This window comes from Sorex fumeus, unplaced genomic scaffold (genome assembly GCF_029834395.1).
Source record: "Sorex fumeus unplaced genomic scaffold, SorFum_2.1 ptg000129l, whole genome shotgun sequence".
NCBI classification, from domain to species: Eukaryota; Metazoa; Chordata; class Mammalia; order Eulipotyphla; family Soricidae; genus Sorex; species Sorex fumeus.
The window spans coordinates 8,244,269-8,267,354 of record NW_026606186.1 but is presented as its reverse complement, the minus strand read 5'-3'; the positions used below and the strand labels follow the sequence as shown (position 1 = coordinate 8,267,354).

General features: G+C 39.7%; 1 protein-coding gene and 1 pseudogene across 1 annotated transcript; one reads left to right on the top strand and one right to left on the bottom strand.

Annotated features, from left to right (window-relative positions):
• Positions 1-1,576: 1,576 nt before the first annotated feature.
• Positions 1,577-19,760, bottom strand: LOC130045741 (olfactory receptor 1J2-like). Its single transcript, XM_056138577.1, has 4 exons — positions 19,264-19,760; positions 18,068-18,076; positions 2,216-3,138; positions 1,577-1,719 (listed from the first exon to the last, which is right to left on the bottom strand). The coding sequence occupies exons 1-4, from the start codon at positions 19,758-19,760 to the stop codon at positions 1,577-1,579; spliced, it is 1,572 nt and encodes a 523-aa protein (XP_055994552.1).
• LOC130045846 (uncharacterized) lies at positions 9,509-9,625 on the top strand (annotated as a pseudogene).
• Positions 19,761-23,086: the final 3,326 nt, after the last annotated feature.

Here is a 23,086-nt window from a genome sequence, read left to right as displayed (position 1 = left end):
TGGCAAGCTCCCCGTGGCATATTCGATATGCCAAAAACAGCAACAACAAGTCTCCAATGGAGATGATACGGTGCCCGCTTGAGCAAATCGGTGAACAACGGAATGACAGTGCTACAGTGCCACAGTGAAGTTCTTGGGATACTGTAGGGTGGCTGGACTGAAAGCCAGGTTAGAGGCATGTTAAGCAAGTTCTCCACTCACTGTAATTTCTCTGGTCCAAAAGAAGACCTTTAAAATTGAGTGGTTTTGTGATCATTGTTAGTTTTAAGAGCTCTTTTAATGGTCTAAGTTTTTGAAATGTTATAAATGTGTTGCTTAATTAATTTTTCAATTCTCTATGTTCACTCTAGACTATTTGTATCTTTATATTAAATAGGTTACTATTATGTATGTGGTCATTACTCATTATTGACCCTCATACATCCCTCAAAAACTTGGCTTCATTTAATATTTCAGCTTTTTTTGGTTTTTAACAGCCCAGAGAGGCCTTGTTAACCCTGAATCATAATATAACCTTCACTCACACTTGTGTCAACTTGCATACTCCAGTGTGATGGATTTGGAAAGGGTATCCCTATTAATATTTGATAGTGATGCAAGAAGAGACAACACCTTTTATTTTAAAGAGTTAGACTGAAAGTAAAAACCAGAAACAATTGGAAAGGAAAGGAAAAATCAAGTAGGAACACTGGAAATAATTGGACACCAAGAAAATGGAGCTCACTTTTTATCTACACATAAAGAAAAGAATATGTATGGTGTCTTTATGTGTATGAATATACTAAATATGTCAAGATTTTTTGGTGTGAATTCTTTTTTATATTTGAAAGTTACATATGCCTATTGTAGCACTGTAGCACTGTCGTCTCATCGATTGGGTTGAGCGGGCACCAGTAACGACTCCATTGTGAGATTTGTTGCTACTGTTTTTGGCACATTACATATGCCATGGGGAGCTTGCTAGGCTCTGCTGTGTGTGCAGAATACTGTCAGTAGCTTGCCGGGCTCTCCGATAGGGATGGAAGACTCAAACCCGAGTCGGCCGTGTGCAAGGCAAATGCCCTATCACTCCAACACAAAAAATCAAAATGAATGTAATTTATTCAGATATGTATACATGTCACCATAACCTTTCCAATCATAAAATTTTAGTTTGTTATAATTCCTTCATCATTCATTTCCATACGGTTGTGTCAAGGCATGAACAAAGTGCATAAACTTAAAATGCATATCATGTTCAAATTCTGCACGTGTATAGATCCATTGTAACAGCCCCCTGGATCAAGACGGAGAATAGTTTAGAGCCCCTATTGAAAACTAATTTCAGAGATGGGGTGGGAGTGGTGGGACCATTGGTGGTGCAATATGGGCACTGGTGGAGGGATGGATACTCGATCACTGTATGACTGAAACACAAGCATGAAAGTTTGTAAGTCTGTAACTGTAGCTCACGGTGATTCACTAATAAAAATTTGAAACAAAAAACTAATTTCAAAGAAATAATTGAAATATTATAGAGACAGAAACTTTTCAAAATTACATCATTCACCATATTTAAGAAGAGAAACAAATTCATTTAACCCATGCATTTATTATGGGGGTCACCTCCAATAATTCTGGGAGCAGGAGAGTGCCAGTTATTTTTCACTGGAGATGAGCCTGACCATAAACTGCTCTCCATGGCAATGCAGAGGTTCTCAGAACTGGTATGAGTCCATACTTAAGAGGAAAGGAAAAGCAATCATTAAAGATTTATAATAGAAATCACAAAATAGAGAGATGGAAAACCTGATGTATGCAAGTCTTTCTTTCTTTGACATTCTCTTTACCTGCTTTCTTTCCTTGATATTGAAAATATGAAGAGAGAAAGGCTGGCTTCTCTTGTCGCTGGTGGATACAGAGACATTCTTCTTCCATTCCTGAAATTGGTTCTTAATCACTCTCCCATTCACAACTTCTAGACATATTTAAATAAGGCATCACAGACTTTTAACTATTGGTAAGAAGATTTTAGAGTAACTGATAGTCAGTCTGGATAATAAAACCTGATGTATGTCAGCAGAGTGCGATATGGGAATTTCAAACTCTCTGAGGTTTGTGCGCAGATAGTATCAGCTGAGCTCTCAGAATATCTATCCTTAGATTATAGTTTGAGTAATAGATTCCTTGTTCATTTGAATATTATTATCTCTTTCATTCTAAGTTGTTGACTTACAGAACATCACCTTAACAGCAAACAAGTTTAGTGCTTGTTTTATATCTCTGTTTCTCAGGCTGTAGATGAAAGGGTTCATCATGGGGGTGACTATCATATACATCACAGAAGCAGCTATTTCTTTAGCACTGGACATGGATGGTGAGGAGAATAAGTACACTTCTGCAATGGTCCCGTAGAATAAAGCTACAACTAGGAGATGGGAACCACAGGTAGAGAGGACTTTGAAGAATTTCTTAGCAGAAGGATTTTTTAGGACAGTGGCCCATATGCAGATATATGATCCCATGATAAAAGTGAATGGAATACCTACAATCATTCCTCCCTCAATGAATATGACCAGTTTATTGAGTGATGTATCTGAGCAGCTTACCTCCAGCACGGCAGTGAGTTCACAGAAGAAGTGGGGGATTGTAACATCACCACAGAAGGACACTTGGTTCAAGAGAAGAGCATTTATCAGAGAGTGTAAAAAACTGAGGAACATGCACCAAGCTACGAATGAGATGCATCGCTCCTCCCTCATGATCATTGTGTAGTGGAGTGGCTGACAGATGGCTACATACCTGTCATAGGCCATCACTGCAAGAATGATATTTTCAGTACAAGCAAAAAATATTAAAAAATATACCTGAGAAATGCACCCTGAATAAGAGATGGACTTCTGATTACTTTGCATGTCCTCCAACATTTTGGGCACCGTGACAGACGAGAAACACATGTCATTGAAAGCCAGTACACTGAGGAAGAAGTACATGAGGGTGTGGAGACGAGAGTCTATCCTGATGAGCAGGACGATGAGCAGGTTCCCCAACACAGTAGTCAGGTATATGACCAGGAAGAGCATCAAGAACCAGCCCTGTTGTTCTGGTGGTACAGGGAGACCCTGGAGGAGGAATTCAGAAACTCTGGTCTCATTCTGTCTCTTCATGATGCTCCTCTTTCTTCTGGGAGTCAAAGAGAAGGAAATGTTCAGAACCTGAATAGCCATATTATAGTAACACAGTATTTATATGAAAGAGTAGTTATTTTTAATCTAGACTTTGTTCACAACTCACATGTATTTTTGCATGAATCACTATGTACCATTTAGGTTCTAATAATACATCAAATCTCCACAATTTATATGATATATTTGTTAACCTGGAATAATACTTTGAACAACAGCTTAACTCATGCTTTGTACAAAGCGCTGGACAAAGTGTTATGCATGTACTAGAGTAAATAAGCAATGCAAAGTCTTGGTATTGTAGAAGTGTACACCTTTTCATCTTGCCACGTTAATTTAAATAATATACTATGAAAAAGACATGGATATTTATATCAACCACTAGACATTTCCCCTTAAATCATGTGAAACTATCTACATTGATATAGACTATAGTATAAATAAATATTCTAAATTGATTATGGAATGTTATTCCTTGTCAACAAATGTGCCCATTATTATTAAAAACAATGTAAAATCTTGACCACTAGCAAACATTTTTCCAGGCACTATTCCATGTGTTTTACATATACTTAAAAATCTTTAGATAAAATTATCAGTATTAAAATATGAGGAGGAAAAAATCACATTATTTAAAAGTCCAAGGAAGCACCACTGCACCAGATAATAGGTGAAAGCATGACAACATGTATCCAGTCACACTGTGTCTCCTAATCACGACACACTGGCTCTCCCAATTCTAATTATTTAGCCGTGTCCAGACATGCTAAGAGATATCATTCCAACATAGTTTGAGGAGAAAATATTTGCTGTCCTTTGTAGTCAAGATTAATAGCAGTACTCTTTACAGCTTAGGGACACTGGTTCTATCTCTCCATTTCCTCTAAGTTTGATAGCAGCTGATCACTGTGTGGAGACACCAGGAATAAAGTAACAATTTATAATCAACAGAGAGCTTTGATTCACACAGTATTTAACTTCTCAAGACAATGATCCTTCACTTGGGGAAATAAGACCAGACTGTGTTTATAAAGTATGTGAGATACAATATGTGCAAGGTTATTTATAAACCTTTTATATGTTTTGTACCAGAGTTTGGAGATTTATGAACCTTGGAGACTTATGAAAAAATGCTTAGTTTTGGGAGAGACACTTAAAGTCCTTCCTGTTGACTGAACACTGATTATGTGTCAGGCATGGTGCTGAATGATTTGTGAAGACTGTTCATTTTAATTCTCAATATAGCATAGTGATCAAGACTTAGTTACTCTTCCTATTTCAGTGGAAACTGAATATAAGAGATAGACATAGCAGTACCGGACTGTGGATTAGACCACTTTTGACCTACTGAGATAATGGAATAATAGGAATAAGTGAGTGAAACTTACTTAGAGAAGGATATTCACCTGATCCTGCCTGCTCAATGCAGTAATATGGCCATCATTGACAGACTCCTCAGATGGCTGTGTGCAAGAAAGATGGTCCCATTTAGTCACAGACATAACCACAGAAATACTATACAAACCAGACATCATTAACAACTCATAAACACAGATACCTTGGATGACAGGCAATGATACTCATAAATGAAAGGAAAGAGCACACAACTGTATACCAGTAAGGCTTTCAAAAAACTCTCATCCTGGCTTTGGGTAAACTCAGGAAATTTCTGCTACCTTGTGGGGAGCATATCTATGTCTCTTCAGACCCTACAATCTCCTGACTTAACTTATGCCTGTATACAAAATTGAGAATTTGGAAGGATTGAATGAGAGAGGGGTGGATATTTGGTAGCGAGAGTTCAGATCACAATTCGAGTGCTCTACACGAACTTTTTACTGCTGTGTGCTCTGGTCATGAGAAAAAAATCTTATGTCACATATACTTTTCTGTCTTAATTCTGTCTTGGTCTTGACTTTTCTCTGTCACTCTCTCTCTCTGTAGCCACTCTCAGTGGTATTAAGTGCCTCTTCTTGGCTCTGTGATTAGGGGTCATTCCTGGTGGTGCCCAGGAACCATAGGAAATGCTGGTGATAAATCCAGGGTGCACCATGTGTAAGTTAAGTTTCTTAACTCTTATCCTGTTTTCCTGCACCGCTCCCCCATTTTTCTTATTAAGTCAACAGAGATACCACATATATGCAGAACAACTCTTGAAGAAGGATGCATTTTTAAAAATCATAATACACTAGAAAAAAATCAACACATGCTATATGTACACAAGATGCATACACAGAGACACAACTTCATGTCCTATAATTCCAAGCTCACTCTGATAGCTTCACTCTTTGGTAGCACAAGAAGTTTCAAATCCAGTTTGCAGATCCTCAGCTTCTGTTGTATTTAGCAAGAATTAAACACTGGGAAGAAAGCGTTGTGGGCCCCAAATTTGCTGAGCTTCCTGTGTCTGTCCTTGACCTCCAACTCAATAAAGTTACCATTTTATAGGTCTCATAGAGGTCTAAGTCAAAGTCCCTAAACTCCTGGTTATAGAAAGCAAGGCAATTGCTTCAGCCCAATTAGACCCTGGGGACAAGATTGAGCACACACTGGAGGAAATGAGCTGCTAAGGCCACCTGAGAGAGTGTCCTGGGTACCAGAGGCCCCTGGAATGGAACTGCCTTAACTGGACCCAGGAATGACTGAGCTGTTCTCCAAACACCAATGAAGCCAATGCAATACATGGGGCTCTGCCAGACACTCTTGTTTGTTTATAAATATGTAAAATAACTTGTCTCAGCCTTGTTTCAGAAACTATAATATTCACACAATGATTTCTGTCATTATAGGTGTTTTATTAATGTTTTGCGAGATCATGCATGCTAAAACACACAGTGCACAATATATGTCAACCGTTATAATAAACCTCACATATGACAACAAATGATTCATACTGATAGTCATGGCTATTGCATCAGAATTGGCAGTGATCAAATGAAGTTTTCAATGAATTAGTATAGTTTTCATTTAATAAGTGTAAGTGCTGAGTTCACTTACACTCTCCTCAAACAACAGCAGATCTAAGTGATACAAATATCCATTAAGCCACTCAGTACGATAATATTCCCTTTGTATTTAATATGTAATATTTAAAATGTGTTTAATAAATATTAACACACTTCATTATCAGAGGCAAGCTGTCCATGGAGTATTCGATATGCCAAAAACAGTAGCAACAACAGTCTCATTCCCCTGACCCTGAACGAGCCTCCAATATGGCAGCATTGGGAAAGATGAGTAAGGAGATGCTGCTAAAATCTCAGGGCTGGGACGAACAGAGCCGTGACTGGTGCCCACTCGAGTAAATCGATGAACAACAGGATGGTAGTCACAGTGACAGTGACATTCATGGTGGGAAATGCATATTGGTGAAGGGATGGCTGTTGGAACATTATATGACTGAAACTAAATTACAAATAGCATTGTAACTGTGTGTCTCATGGTGATTCAATTAAAAAAAAGATTCTATCATGTAAATATCCCACAGCTTCTTAGTTCACTCATCTCTTGTTGTAATTTGGGTTGTTTCCAAATCTAGACTATTGTATTGAATTGCTACAATCAATACAGGTGTGCATATACCCTTTTGAATTAATGTTTTAATATTTCTTCAAGAAGAATAGATATCAGGAACTGTATTGCTGTTATATACTGGAGTTATATTCTTCTTTTTTAAAAAAGAAATTTTCATATCTCTTTTCATAGAGATGGGTTGAATCAGACAACATCTCCACTAGCACAGAATGAGGATTCTCTTTTCACCACATCCCTCTAGTCATTTCTTTTGTAGTGGAAAAGGTTGATAATATGATGTGTCTTCTTTGTTTTAATCTGCTTCTATTTTTAATTTTTTTAAACTTTTACACATTTTTAAAATTAAAGTTTTGTGACACAGAGATTGATAGTTGAGTTTTAGACATAAAATATTGCAGCACCAATTCCACCACCAATGTTACCAAGTTCCCTCCTATATCGCCCTTCCAGCCTGCTCTCTTGGCATGAAACTTTCTAAGTTTGATTGTTAAAGTTTGGGTCTCTTCATTTCAGTGTTGTTGACTCAGTGGTTTGATACTTAACTCTAATGTTTCTTATTTATTTATTTATTTTTTATAATGTAGGATCACTGCTATTTATTCAGCCGTTGGTTAAGCTGATTGAATTGAGCATGAACGTTCACGTTACTTTTTCTTTAATTTTTTTTCATTTTATAAATTAGTTCATAACGTAGATTACATTCAATATTCAAACACCTATTCCACCACCATTACACCTTCCCACCACCAAATTCGGGAAGGTTCCATCCCAAACCCCAATCCCTGTCCCAAAATGCAACCGAAATAATATATGTTGTATTGTATGTTATCAAGAACTGCTGAACATGCTTACAAAATAGGGTTCATATAGGAAGCAGTGTGAAGATTGTTCTATTTTGGCAGGAGCCATTAAGATATTCTGTAGGATATCACTAACATGTTTTTGGGTGATGTGAGCTTTGGTATATATATATATGTATAATATATAATGTATATATGTATATATGTATATATGTATATATATATATACACACACTCACAGACACACACACTTCATTATCAGAGGGAAGCTGTCCATGGAGTATTCGATATGCCAAAAACAGTAACAGTAACAGTCTCATTCCCCTGACCCTGAACGAGCCTCCAATATGGCAGCATTGGGAAAGACGAGTAAGGAGATGCTGCTAAAATCTCAGGGCTTCAAGAACAGATGACTGGTTAAAGAAACTTTGGTACATCTACACAATGGAGTACTATGTAGCTCTTAGAAAAGATGAAGTCATGAAATTTACATACAAGTGGTACAATATGGAAAGTATCATGCTAAGCGAAATGAGTCAGAAAGAGAGGGATAGACATAGAAAGATTGCATTCATCTGGGGGATATAAAGTAACAAAGTATGAGATTAATACCCAAGAATAGCTGAGATCAGCACCAGGAGGATTACTCCATAGCTTAGAGGCCAGCCGGGCATTCTAGGGGAAAGGGCAGCTCAGATAGAGAAGGGAGCACCAAATAAAGGGTGTTTGGAGGATCCTCCCAGGAGGGGAGATGCATGTTGAAAGTAGACTATGGACTGAACATGTTTGCCACTCAATGCCTCTTTTGCAGACCACAACACCCAAAAGGAGAGAGAGAACACAGGGGATTGCCCTGCCACAGAGACAGGGGGGATGGGGGGATGGGGGTGGGAGGGATATTATCCATGGTGGTGGAAAATGGGCACTGGTGGAGGGATGGGTATCTGATCATTGTATAATTGAAACCAAAGCACAAAAAATTGTAAATCTACAACTTAAAAAAAAAATAAAATAAAATAAAGGGAAAAAAAAATCTCAGGGCTTTGGTATATCTTTTCAGATATATATTTACCTCTATGATTTGCCCAAAAATATGTTTACTCATATGTGAGGCTCAGCTGAGCATGTGGGGAGCGGCCTTGAACGTGACTTCAATTGGGTTGTGGAGGGTTTTGGCTGCCGGAGCTGGGTCCTTTGGGGCAGGGAGGGCTCTCACCCATCCCTCTCTGGGGCACCCTGTGTGAAACTGCCTGGTGCAGAGTTCAGTGGCGTGGTTATGGGGGTGTCATGTTGTGCTCCCTTTCTGGAGAAGCAGTTGTGTGATCTGGATGATGGTCGATGGTGAGATTATCTGGCGCCAGCAGGAAGTGGTTTATGGGCGTGACCCCTGGGTTGCCAGAGACTGGGAAAAGCGGACAGAGAATCTCTGCTCCTGGTCCCACTGAGCCCAGAAACAAGGTCACAAAGTTCGCATTGCCTGGGTTCCGTAGGACTTCACTCATGCGTGAAGCTCGGTCTGAGCACGTGGGGGACGGCCTTGAGCATGGCGGTGGTTGGGTTGTGGAGGTTTTTGACTGCGAGAGTTGGGTCCATTGGGGTGGGGAGGGGTCTCATCAGTCCCCCTCTGGTGCACCCAGGTGAAGACAACTTGACACGGGGTCAAGAAATTCTGAGATGCTCTCTTTCGGGAGTTTTAGTTTATTATCTGTGGGTCTTGGCCGCTGATGAGATTTACATGGTGCGGGGGCAGTTTGTGGGTGTGACTACGAAGCTACTGGAAAACTGGGGACCTGGCGGGGAGGAGGTCCAGTCATGTTTGAAGCAGCCCTGGAGCTCTCAGTCACGGGTTCCCGCCTACCTCTGTGCTACAGGCCCTAACTGTGTCTTTTGATCTCTTTTGAGATTTATGGGTCTCTGAAGTAAGACCAATAAATGAGCTAATATAGCTGAGCTGGAGGTAGTTTGTGGGTGTGTCTCCCACATACCTATTTGGCCATTTAATTGCTTGGTAAACTTGGTCCTACCACCCTGAACGCACCCGATCTCGTCTGATCTCGGAAGCTAAGCAGGATCGGGCCTGGTTAGTACTTGGATGGGAGACCGCCTGGGAATACCGGGTGCTGTATCGGAGAGCCCGGCAAGCTACTGAGAGTATTTGATATGCCAGACACAGTAACAACAAAGTCTCCAATGGAGACGTTACTGGGCCCGCTCGAGCAAATCGACGATCAATGGGAGGGCCTTTACCTTTACCTTAAACTTGGTCCAAGTTGTTGGCGTCTGGCCAAAGGCACAGCAGCAATTTGGTAGTATCTGAAGGCACCATCAGGCTGCTGATGCACTTGCCCTACAGGTATAGGTTGATCTGCTGGCTGCACCATACCCCAGCTCTAAAATTTCTTAACATCACCTTTGGACATGACTCCCCTGACCTGGCCCCCTTTGCTTCTCATCTTTCTCTTTCCCCGTCCTGTTTTTATCTACTCTTTTTTTGGTATCTCTCCAGGCTCAATATCTTTTATTATTATTATTTAAAAAATTTTTATTAGTGAAACACCATGAGGTACAGTTGTTGACCTACAAATTTTTGTGCTTGGGTTTCAGTTATACAATAATCAAGTACCCTTCCCCCCACCAGCGCCCGTTTTCCACCACCACGTGTCCGAGTATCCCTCCCGTCCCCCACCGAACCCCCCATCCCATCCTGCCTCTTTTTTTTTTTAATTTTTCTTCTCTATACTCTGGGGTCAAGGTTGTTCAGAGCATCTACTTTTATACCATTGCATTTCTTCATCCAGTTAGCCCAAGTACCACATATGAGTGATATCATCCTCTGTTTATCAATCTTCTGGCTTAATTCATTTAACATGATTTCTTCCAGTTCCATTCATGTTGCAGCAAATTGCATAATTTCATCATCCCTAACAGCTGTGTAGTATTCCATTGTGTTTAGATACCACTTATCTGTCATTGGACATCTAGGTTGATTCTAAATCTTGGCTATGGTACCAAGTGCTGCAGTGAACAGTGGTGTGCATACGTTTTTTGGAATGATGTTTTTATGTGCAGGGGACAGATACCCTGGGTCATATGGCAGCTCACTTCTGAGTTTACTAAGAACACTCAATACAGTTTTCCAGAGCAGTTGGACCAGACAACATTTCCACTATCAGTGGATGAGAGTTTTTTTCTTAATTTCTTTTGGTTTTCAATATTTCCTTTTTAAATTGAATCACCGAGAGACAGAATAACAAAGCTGCTCATAGTTGGGTTTCAGTCATACATTGTTCCAACACCCATCCCACCCTCAATGTACATTTCCCAACACCAGTGTCTCCAGTTTCCCTCTGCCACCCTCCACCCAGCCTGTCTCTATGGCATACACTTTTCATCTCTCTGTCTCTCTCTAATTTTGGGCATTATGTTTTGCAATACAGATACTGAAAGATCATCATGTTTGTTCCTTTATCTATTTTCACCTAATTATTATCCAGAGTGATCATATCCCACTATCTTTGTTGTAGTGATCTTTTCTCTCTCCCAACTGCTTTCTCCCCCAGCTTTTTTCCCTTTTTATTTATTTATTTTTAAATTTATTTATTTAGAATACCCATTCCTCCACCAGTAACCATTTCCCACCACCACGGATCCCAGTAACCCTCCCACCCCCCATTCCCCCCATCTCACCCTGCCTCTGTGGCAGGGCATTCCCTTTTGTTTTCTCTTTCCTATTGGGTGTTGTGGATTGTAAAAGAGTTAAGCCTCATTTTCAGGGAGAAACGTAGGATAATTTACTTTCCATTGATCACTTTATATATAAGGAGATGTCGCGTGGTGCTTATGGTTTGGAGTAAAAGTCCCGGTTCCTGCATAACCTTTCTTTTCTGTGGCTGTGTGCTGTAAAGATGGCGCTGGGGGGCCGGTTGTGGGCGTGACTTCCGGAATCAGAGGTTACCTTGGAACCGTGGCAGTCCCAGCAGTTTGGAGTGAGAGTCCTGTTCCCGCATGCTCAAGCTGTGCTTGTAGAGGCTCATGGTCACCGGGGTTCCATCTGGAGGAGGCGGGATGGGGCACCTACCCCATCTGGGGCTTCCCGGTGATCTCCGCTCTCTTTGGGACCTGGAGCATTCTCCGGGAGCTGTGACCCCACCCCACTCCCGCGGCCTTTCTTCTCTGTGTCTGTGTGCTGTAAAGATGGTGCTGGACTCCCCCAGCTCTTGAGTCAGGCTTCCAACCATGGACCAATCCTCCTGGCCCTTGTTTCTACTGTTCTTGGATATTCGTCTCATATTGTGTTTTAAAAAATATGGAAGCTCCTTTTTTCCACCAATCTCCCCAATAGAGATTGTTCCCAGTACTTTTGATATGTGTCATTCTCACTGGTGTAAGATGACATCTCATTATTGTTTTGATTTGAAGTTCCCTAATAAAAAGTGATGATGAGCATTTCTTTATGTGTGTGTTGGCCATCTGCTAGTCTTCTTCAGAGAAGTGACTGTTCATTTTTCACTCGCTATTTTTTTGATGGGGCTTTTAAGGGTTATTTTTGTTGCTGTTCTTGATCTTTGTGAGTACGTTATACATCCTAGATTCAACCTGTATCTGATATGTTGAGGACTTTCTCTCACTTACCTGTTGTTTTGTTTTAGTCCATGTTTTTTTTGTCATACAGAAATTTCTAAGTTTTATGTAGTCCCATTTGTTTTGTTTTGATTCTCTAGCCTTTGCCAATAGCATCATATCATTGAAGACTCTCTTGAGGTGTAGGTCTTGGAACGCTCAGCCTATATTTACTTCAGTGTACTTTATGAGTTCAGATGTTATCTCAAAGTCTTGGATCCACTTTGAGTTGACTTTTGCATTAAGTGTGAGATATGGATTCAGCTTCAATTTCTTGCATGTGGTTATTCATTTCTCCCAACACCACTTTTTGAGTAGACTTTCTTTATTCCATTTCATGTTCCAGTTCATTTGTAAAAAATTGGCTGACTATATATATATACACACACACATATATATATATATACATACATATATATATGAGGATTTGGCATTGGATAGTCTATTCTGAACCAATTGTCAGAATCATTCTTTATTTCATGATCACACTGGATTTAAATATAGATTTAAATATATGGATTTAAATATGGATTTAAATTTGGTAGTGAGGTGGTTCCTATTTGCTTGTTTTTCAGTATGATTTTGACCATACGGGTTTTTTATGGCTCCACACAAACTTAAAATGGACTCTTCTAAGTATTTGAAGAATATAGTAGTTTAGGTAAGGTCGTCATTTTAATATTGTTGATTCTTTCAAACATTGAGCACGGAATGTTTTTCTATTTCCTAAGATCTTCAATATTTTTCTTGAGTCTTTTGAAATTTTCATTATGTAAGTTTCTCACCTATTTTGTTATGTTAGTTGCTATGCACTTAATGTTTATGGACACTATTTTAAATGGGATAGACTCTTTGATTGCTTTTTTTTACTATATAGGAATGCAATCCGTTTTTGTGTATTGACTTTGTAGTCAGTCACATTGGCTATATTGATTTATTGTTTCTAGGAGCATTTGAGTGGACTCTTTAGGGTTTTCAAAGTATATCATCATGTCTGCAAATAGAGATAGCTTGACTTCCTCTTTTCCAATTTTTATCCCGTTGATTTACTTTTCTTGTATGATTTCAGTTTCTATTTTTTCCACATTGCTTTTGAGTCCTGTTTCTTTCTGATATAATATCAGGGAGAGGTATGCTATGTTTTCCTTGATTTACTTTCTGATTTTGGGTCAAATATCAAGATCTTTAATTCACTTTGAATTAATATTATATATGGTAAAGAGGGATCCAGATCTTATTTACTTTTATTTTTATGTGGCTATCCTATTGTTCCATTTATTGAAGAGTTTCTCCCAGTTCCTCGTCATGTATCTAGCTCCTTTGTCAAGATAGTAAGGACATGTGTAATCACTTTCGATGGCCCCTGTTTTGAAAAAATTCTCATTGTATTTTTATTAAGCCAGTTACTGTTTATTTCCAGTTTTGTGTTTTTATCAAGCCAATTACTCTTCATATCCATTATTTGTGATTTGTCACCAACCTTTTGTGATTCATTTGTGTCTTTATAGATCCAGTAAATATGCCTGATTTGATTTCACTTTTTTTTCATTTTTTATAATTTTATTTATTTAATCACTGTGATAGCAGTTACAAAGCTTTCAGGTCTAAGTCTCGGTCATACAATGAAACACCCGTACATTCACCAGGGCCCATTCTCCACCCCAAACAACCCCAGTGTACCTCCATCCCTCACCCTCCCCCTACATGTGGGGCAGATGATTTCCACATTACTCTCTCTCTAGTTTGATCACATTCAATATCTTGACACCAGACCCACCATTATTATTTGAGATTTTACCCCAACACTCAGATCTGCCGACAAGGCAACAGTAGACAATTTGTTTTCTATTGCTGGTTATGAATAACATATGATGTCACGTGGCTGCAGTAGTGGTCATGCGATTTTGAAATTCCGGAATTTTAACACTTAAATCTGGAGGGATTTCTGCCAAAACCTGCTGGGTTCTGAGATTTGCTCCTGAGTCTCTGGAATCATGGCTGTTAAGCAGCTTGATCAGGAGCCAGACAGGCCGTTCATGGGCGGCGACTCGGGGTCTCGTTGGGACAGGGAGGAAAAAGGCTGGCTACACTCCTATCCCATGAGGCCCAACATGTCTCATCACCGAGGGCCCGAACCTGACTGTCCAGTGGCCTCTGGAGGATGGTGTTCACCGAGCCGCCTAGGGGGAGTAGGCGGAGGAACAACACGCTTTCCCCACTGGGGTGGCCCGGCGACAATAACCTACTGCTGGGTCTGGGCGCATTTCTGCCAAAAACCACTGGGTTTTGAGATTTGTTTCTGAATCTCTTGGATCATGGCTGTTAAGGAGCTTGATCAGGAGCCAGAGAGGCCGTTTTTGGGCGGCGACTCAGGGTCTTTTTGGGATGGGGAGGAAAGGACCGGCTCCACTCCCATTCTGTGAGACCCAACATGTCTCGTCACTGAGGGCTGAAACCTGACTGTTCAATGGCCTCTGGAGGATGGCGACCACCGAGCCACCAAGGGGGAGCAGGCAGAGGGACGGTACCTCTTCCCCCTCGGGTGACCTGGTGACAGTAACCTACGGCAGGGTCTGGACACATTTCTGCCAAAAGCCGCTGAGTTTCGAGATTTGTTTCTGAGTCTCTGGGATCATGGCCATTAAGCAGCTTGATCAAGAGCCAGGGAGGCCATTTGTGGGGATGACTTGGGGTCTCGTTGGGACAGGGAGGAAAAGACCGGCTTCACCCCCATCCTGTGAGGCCCTGCGTGTCTCGTCATTGCGGGTCCAAATGTGACTATCCAGTAGCCTCTGGAGGATGGCAGCCACCGGGCCGCCAGGGAGAATAGGCCAAGGAACAAAACCTATCCCACCTGGGTTGGCCTAGCACCGGTAACTTACTGCAAGGACCAGACGCATTTCTGCCAAAAGCCGTTGGGTTTCGAGATTTGTTTCTGAGTCTCTGGGATCACGACCATTAAGCAGTTCAATCAGGAACAAGAGAGGCCATTCCTCCAATTACATAACTGAGCCAGAGGTGGTTTGTGGGTGTGTCTCCCACATACCTAACTTTTGGCCATTTACTGTCTTGGTAAACTTTGCCCCAAGTTTTGGGGGTCTGGCCAAAGGCACAGCAGCAATTTTGGGGTATCTGGAAGTCTGAAGGCGCCTTCAGGCTGCTGATGCACTCGCCTCACACGTACAGATTGACCTGCTGGTGGCACCATACCCCCCTTGATTTCACTTTTCTTATATTCATTGAGAATTGTGTGTTCCAACTTAAGCTTTATCCTTGAGATTATTCCATATTTCTACGAGAAGAAGATGTATTCTGTTGCTTAATTTTGTGTGTGTGGATCTGGCCATACCGGGTGATGTTCAGGTGACGTTACTCTGTTTGTACTCAAAAGTACTGGAGGTACTCAGGAGACCATCTGTGTGCTAGGGATTGAACCCGGGTCAGCACACACAACGCAAGTCCTTAACTTCTTGTACTATCTCTTCAACCAATCTGTTGCTTTTGATTGTTCTAGTGATGCTCAGGGCTCAGAACTTGGGCTCATCACTCAGCATTCTTGACTCAGCACTCAGGAATCACTCCTGGCAGTGATCATGGGCCACTGCCACAACATGGAATGCAGGGATTGAAACAAGTTCAGCCATGCGAGGGCAAGCACCTTACCAGCTGTACTAACAGTCTGCTCCCCAATCTGTTGCTTTAAAAAATATACTGATGTGTCTAAGGTAGCAAGATTATAAATGCATATATGTTTTCATCCTATTATTCCAGAGTGTATATGTTATCACGCCACGCCCATGACCAGTACCAATTTTGGGTGAAATGTTCTGCATCAGTGTTTCATCCATTTAGTTTACTGCATTAGTAAGATCATTATTTCCTTGTTAACTTTTCTATGGATTATGCATGCACTGGTGTAAATACATTTAATTTTTTTATTTTTGTGTTGCTGTACATATTTCCCTTTAGATAGGTAAGTAGCTTTTTAATATATTTTGTGTTGCTATGTTTAGATAAACTATATATTGATGGAGTACCATCTTTATAATTACATAGCTTCCCTAAGTTTCTCTTGATTCTATACTGTGCTGAAAGTTTATCTTATGAGTATAGTTTCTTTTGCTTTCTTTCATTATTTACTTTGTAGATCTTCCTTTACTTTTACCTAGTTATGATTTTTTCTAGAACTGTTGTTTGTTTGTTATAAATAGCATATATCTGACTTAACTAACTTGCTCTCTCTTTCTCCACCTCCTGCCCCCCCTCCCCCCCCCCCCCCACACACACACACATGTCGAACTCTCAGGTTTTAGCAATCCAAGCTATGGTAAGGACTTATTCTGGGCTCTGCGTTTTGAGATAAATTCAGGTAGTTGTTGGGATTGCCTGGGGCGATAGCACAGCGGGTAGGGTGTTTGCCTTGCATGTGGCAGACCTGGGTTCGATTCCTCCATCATTCTTGGAGAGTCCGTCAATCTACTGAGAGTATCCCGCCTGCATGGCAGAGTCTGGCAAGCTCCCCGTGGCATATTCTATATGCCAAAAACAGTAACAACAAGTCTCACAATGGAGATGATACGGTGCTCGCTCGAGCAAATTGGTCAACAATGGCGTGACAGAGCTACAGTGCAGTTCTTGGGATACTGTAGGGTGGCTGGACTGAAACCCAGGTTAGAGGCATGTTAAGCAAGTTCCCCACTCACTGTAATTTCTCTGGTCCAAAAGAAGCCCTTTAAAATTGAGTTGTTTTGTGATTATTGTTAATTATAAGAGATCTTTTAATGGTCTAAGTTTTTGAAATAAATGTGTTGCTTAATTAATTTTTCAATTCTCTATGTTCATTCTAGACTATTTGTATCTTTATATTAAATAAGTTACTATTATGTATGCGGTCATTACTCATTATTGACCCTCATACATCCCTCAAAAACTTGGCTTCATTTAATATTTCAGCTTTTTTTGTTTTTTAACAGCCCAGAGAGGCCTTGTTAACCCTGAATCATAATATAACCTTCACTCACACTTGTGTCAACTTGCATACTCCAGTGTGATGGATTTGGAAAGGGTATCCCTATTAATATTTGATAGTGATGCAAGAAGAGACAACACCTTTTATTTTAAAGAGTTAGACTGAAAGTAAAAACCAGAAACAATTGGAAAGGAAAGGAAAAATCAAGTAGGAACACTGGAAATAATTGGACACCAAGAAAATGGAGCTCACTTTTTATCTACACATAAAGAAAAGAATATGTATGGTGTCTTTATGTGTATGAATATACTAAATATGTCAAGATTTTTTGGTGTGAATTCTTTTTTATATTTGAAAGTTACATATGCCTATTGTAGCACTGTAGCACTGTCGTCTCATCGATTGGGTTGAGCGGGCACCAGTAACGACTCCATTGTGAGATTTGTTGCTACTGTTTTTGGCACATTACATATGCCATGGGGAGCTTGCTAGGCTCTGCTGTGTGTGCAGGATACTGTCAGTAGCTTGCTGGGCTCTCCGATAGGGATGGAGGACTCAAACCTGGGTCGGCCGTGTGCAAGGCAAATGCCCTATCACTCCAACACAAAAAATCAAAATGAATGTAATTTATTCAGATATGTATACATGTCATCATAACCTTTCCAATCATAAAATTTTAGTTTGTTATAATTCCTTCATCATTCATTTCCATACGGTTGTGTCAAGGCATGAACAAAGTGCATAAACTTAAAATGCATATCATGTTCAAATTCTGCACGTGTATAGATCCATTGTAACAGCCACCTGGATCAAGACGGAGACTAGTTTAGAGCCCCTACTGAAAACTAATTTCAGAGATGGGGTGGGAGTGGTGGGACCATTGGTGGTGCAATATGGGCACTGGTGGAGGGATGGATACTCGATCACTGTATGACTGAAACACAAGCATGAAAGTTTGTAAGTCTGTAACTGTAGCTCACGGTGATTCACTAATAAAAATTTGAAACAAAAAACTAATTTCAAAGAAATAATTGAAATATTATAGAGACAGAAACTTTTCAAAATTACATCATTCACCTTATTTAAGAAGAGAAACAAATTCTTTTAACCCATGCATTTATTATGGGGGTCACCTCCAATAATTCTGGGAGCAGGGGAGTGCCAGTTATTTTTCACTGGAGATGAGCCTGACCATAAACTGCTCTCCATGGCAATGCAGAGGTTCTCAGAACTGGTATGAGTCCATACTTAAGAGGAAAGGAAAAGCAATCATTAAAGATTTATAATAGAAATCACAAAATAGAGAGATGGAAAACCTGATGTATGCAAGTCTTTCTTTCTTTGACATTCTCTTTACCTGCTTTCTTTCCTTGATATTGAAAATATGAAGAGAGAAAGGCTGGCTTCTCTTGTCACTGGTGGATACAGAGACATTCTTCTTCCATTCCTGAAATTGGTTCTTAATCACTCTCCCATTCACAACTTCTAGATATGTTTAAACAAGGCATCACAGACTTTTAACTATTGGTAAGAAGATTTTAGAGTAACTGAAAGTCAGTCTGGGTAAAAAAACCCTGATGTATGTAAGCAGAGTGCGATATGGGAATTTTAAACTCTGAGGTTTGTGCACAGATAGTATCAGCTGAGCTCTCAGAATATCTATCCTTAGATTATAGTTTGAGTAATAGATTCCTTGTTCATTTGAATATTATTATCTCGTTCCTTCTAAGTTGTTGACTTACAGAACATCACCTTAACAGCAAACAAGTTTAGTGCTTGTTTTATATCTCTGTTTCTCAGGCTGTAGATGAAAGGGTTCATCATGGGGGTGACTATCATATACATCACAGAAGCAGCTATTTCTTTAGCACTGGACATGGATGGTGAGGAGAATAAGTACACTTCTGCAATGGTCCCGTAGAATAAAGCTACAACTAGGAGATGGGAACCACAGGTAGAGAGGACTTTGAAGAATTTCTTAGCAGAAGGGTTTTTTAGGACAGTGGCCCATATGCAGATATATGATCCCATGATAAAAGTGAATGGAATACCTACAATCATTCCTCCCTCAATGAATATGACCAGTTTATTGAGTGAAGTGTCTGAGCAGCTTACCTCCAACAATGCAGTGAGTTCACAGAAGAAGTGTGGGATGATAATATCACCACAGAAGGACACTTGGTTCAAGAGAAGAGCATTTATCAGAGAGTGTAAAAAACTGAAGAACACACACCAAGCTACTAATGAGATGCATCGCTCCTCCCTCATGATCATTGTGTAGTGGAGTGGCTGACAGATGGCTACATACCTGTCATAGGCCATCACTGCAAGAAGGAAATTGTCAATACAAGCAAAAAATATTAAAAAATATTCCTGAGAAATACACCATGAATATGAGATGGACTTGTGATTACTCTGCATGTCCACCAACATTTTGGGCACGGTGACAGATGATAAAGTCACATCATTGGAGGCCAAGACACTGAGGAAGAAGTACATGGGGGTGTGGAGACGAGAGTCTATCCTGATGAGCAGGACGATGATCAGGTTCCCCAACACGGTGGTCAGGTATATGGCCAGGAAGAGCATCAAGAACCAGCCCTGTTGTTCTGGTGGTATAGGGAGACCCTGGAGCAGGAATTCAGAAACTCTGGTCTCATTCTGTCTCTTCATGATGCTCCACTTTCTTCTGGGAGTCAAAGAGAAGGAAATGTTCAGAACCTGAATAGCCATATTATAGTAACACAGCATTTATATGAAAGAATAGTTATTTTTAAACTAGACTTTGTTCACAACTCACATGTATGTTTGAATTAATCACCATGTACCATTTGGGTTCTAATAATACATCACATCTTCACAGTTAACAAATCTATGATGTTTTTGTTAACCTGCAGAAATACTTTGAACAACAGCTTAACTCATGCTTTGTACAAAGCACTAGACAAAGTGCTATTCACGAACAAAAGTAAATAAGCAATGCAAAGTCTCGGTGTTGTAGGATTGTACAGCTTTTCATCTTGCCAAACTTAATTTAAATGATTTACTATGAAAAGGACATGGATATTTACGTCAACCATTAGACATTTCCCCTTAAATCACGTGAAACTCTCTACATTGATATAGACTAACTATAGTATAAATTAATATCTTTTCTAAATTGAATTAAAAATGTTATTCTTATCAACAAATGTGCCCATTATCATTAAAAATGTAAAATATTGACCACTAGCCAACATTATTCCAGACATTATTCCATGTGTTATATACATACTTAAAAAATCCTTAGATAAAATTATCAGTATTAAATTACAAGGAAGAAAAATCACATTATTTAAAAGTCCAAGGATGAACCACTGCACCAGATAATAGGTGAAAGCAATGACAACATGTATCCAGTCACAATCTGTCTCCTAATCACGACACACTGGCTCTCCCAATTCTAATTATTTAACGTGTCTAGACATGCTAAGTGATATCATTCCAACATAGTTTCAGGAGAAAATCTTTACTGTCCTTTGTATTCAAGATTAATAGCAGGAATCTTTACTACTTAGGGACACTGGTTCTATCTCTCCATGTCCTCTAAGTTTGATAGCGGCTGATCACTGTGTGGAGACACCAGGAATAAAGTAACAATTTAACAATTTATAAACAATTTATAAACAATTTATAATCAACAGAGAGCTTTGATTCACACAATATTTAACTTCTCAAGACAATGGTCCTTCACTTTAGGAAAGAAGACCAGACTATGTTCACAAAGTATGTGAGATACTGTGTGTGCAAGTTCATTTTTATAAACCTTTTGTATGTTTTGTACCAGAGTTTGGAGATTTATGAACCTTGGAGACTTATGACAAAAATGCTTAGTTTTGGGAGAGAAACTTAAATTCCTTCCTGTTGACTGAACATTGATTATGTGTCAGGCATAGTGCTGAATGATTTGTGAACACTGTCCATTTTAATTCTCAATATAGCATGGTGATCAAGACTTAAGTTACTCTTCCTATTTCAGTGTAACCTGAATATAAGAGATAGACACAGCAGTACCGGACTGTGAATTAGACCACTTTTGACCTACTGAGATAATGGAATAATAGGAATAAGTGACTGAAACTTACTTAGAGAAGGACATTCACCTGATCCTGTCGGTTCAATGCAGTAATATGGCCATCATTGACAGACTCTTAAAATGGCTGTGGGCAAGAAAGATGGTCCCATTTATTCACAGACATAACCACAGAAATGCTATACAAACCAGACATCACTAACAACTCATAAACACAGAAACCTTGGATGGCATACAGTGATACTCATAAATGAAAGGAAAAAGCACACAACTGTATACCACTCAGTAAGGATTTCAAACTCCCATCCTGGCTTTGGGTAAACTCAGGAAATTTCTGCTACCTTGTGGGGAGCATATCTGTGTCTCTTCAGACTCTACAATCTCCTTACTTTCTTTACATCTGTATACAAAATTGAGAATATGGAAGGATCGAATTAGAGGGTGATGGATATTTGGTAGCAAGAGTTCAGATCACATTCTGAGTGCTCTACATGAACTTCTTACTGCTGTGTGCTCTTGTTATGGAAAAAAAGAATCTTTATGTCATGTAAACTTTTCTCTCTAACTTCTGTCTACGTCTCGACTTTTCTTGGTCACTCTTTCTCTCTTTGTCTTTATCATTTTTTTAGCCACACTCAGTGGTATTAAGGGCCTCTTCTGGCTCTGTGTTTAGGAGTCACTCCTGGTAGTGCCCAGTAACCATAGGCAATGCTGGAGATAAATCCAGGGTGCACCATGTGCAAGTCAAGTGTCTTAACTCTTATCCTATCTTTCTGCCACTCCATTTTTCTTACTAAGTCAATGGAGATATCATATATATATACACAACAACTGTTGAAGAAACACGCATTTTTTAAAAATCATAATACACTAGAAAAAAATAAGCTCATGGTATATGTACACAAGATGCATACACAGACTTCTTAAGCACACAGTGATACAAGTTTCTGTCCTATAATTCCAAGCTCACTCTGATAGCTTCACTCTTTGGTAGCACAAGAAGCTTCAAATCCAGTTTGCAGATCCTCAGCTTCTGTTGTATTTAGCAAGAATTAAACACTGGGAAGAAAGCGTTGTGGGCCCCAAATTTGCTGAGCTTCCTGTGTCTGTCCTTGACCTCCAACTCAATAAAGTTACCATTTTATAGGTCTCATAGAGGTCTATGTCAAAGTCCCTAAACTCCTGGTTATAGAAAGCAAGGCAATTGCTTCAGCCCAATTAGACCCTGGGGACAAGATTGAGCACACACTGGAGGAAATGAGCTGCTAAGGCCACCTGAGAGAGCGTCCCGGGTACCACAGGCCCCTGGAATGGAACTGCCTTAACTGGACCCAGGAATGACTGAGCTGTTCTCCAAACACCAATGAAGCCAATGCATATGCCAGAAAGGGCTGAATGTGGGGCTCTGCCAGACACTCTTGTTTGTTTATAAATATGTAAAATAACTTGTCTCAGCCTTGTTTCAGAAACTATAATATTCACACAATGATTTCTGTCATTATAGGTGTTTTATTACTGTTTTGCGAGATCATGCATTTTAAAACACACAGTGCACAATATATGTCAACCGTTATAATAAACCTCACATATTGCAACAAAAGATGCATACTGATAGTCATGGCTATTGCATCAGAATTGGCAGTGATCAAATGAAGTTTTCAATGAGTTAGTATAGTTTTCATTTAATAAGTGCTGAGATCACTTACACTCTCTTCACACAACAGTGATACAAATATCCAATAAATCACTCAGTACAATAATATCCCCCTTTGTATTTAATAAATATGAACACATTTCATTATCAGAGGCAGATCATATCTGCATTTAGACTTCTCAGAAAGAGGTTATAAGCATAGAATGCTTCTCAAGCTTTTATTCAACACACTTTGTTCACCTCAACCCTCACCCGTTATTATTATGTATTAAT

Coding starts and splice junctions, on each gene's coding strand:
- LOC130045741 (XM_056138577.1), bottom strand. CDS start 19,760: ATGAAGAGACAGAATGAGACCAGAGTTTCTGAATTCCTGCTCCAGGGT. Junction 1,720..2,215: donor TGCTGTTAAGGTGATGTTCT/GTAAGTCAACAA, acceptor TTTCCTCTTAAG/TATGGACTCATACCAGTTCT.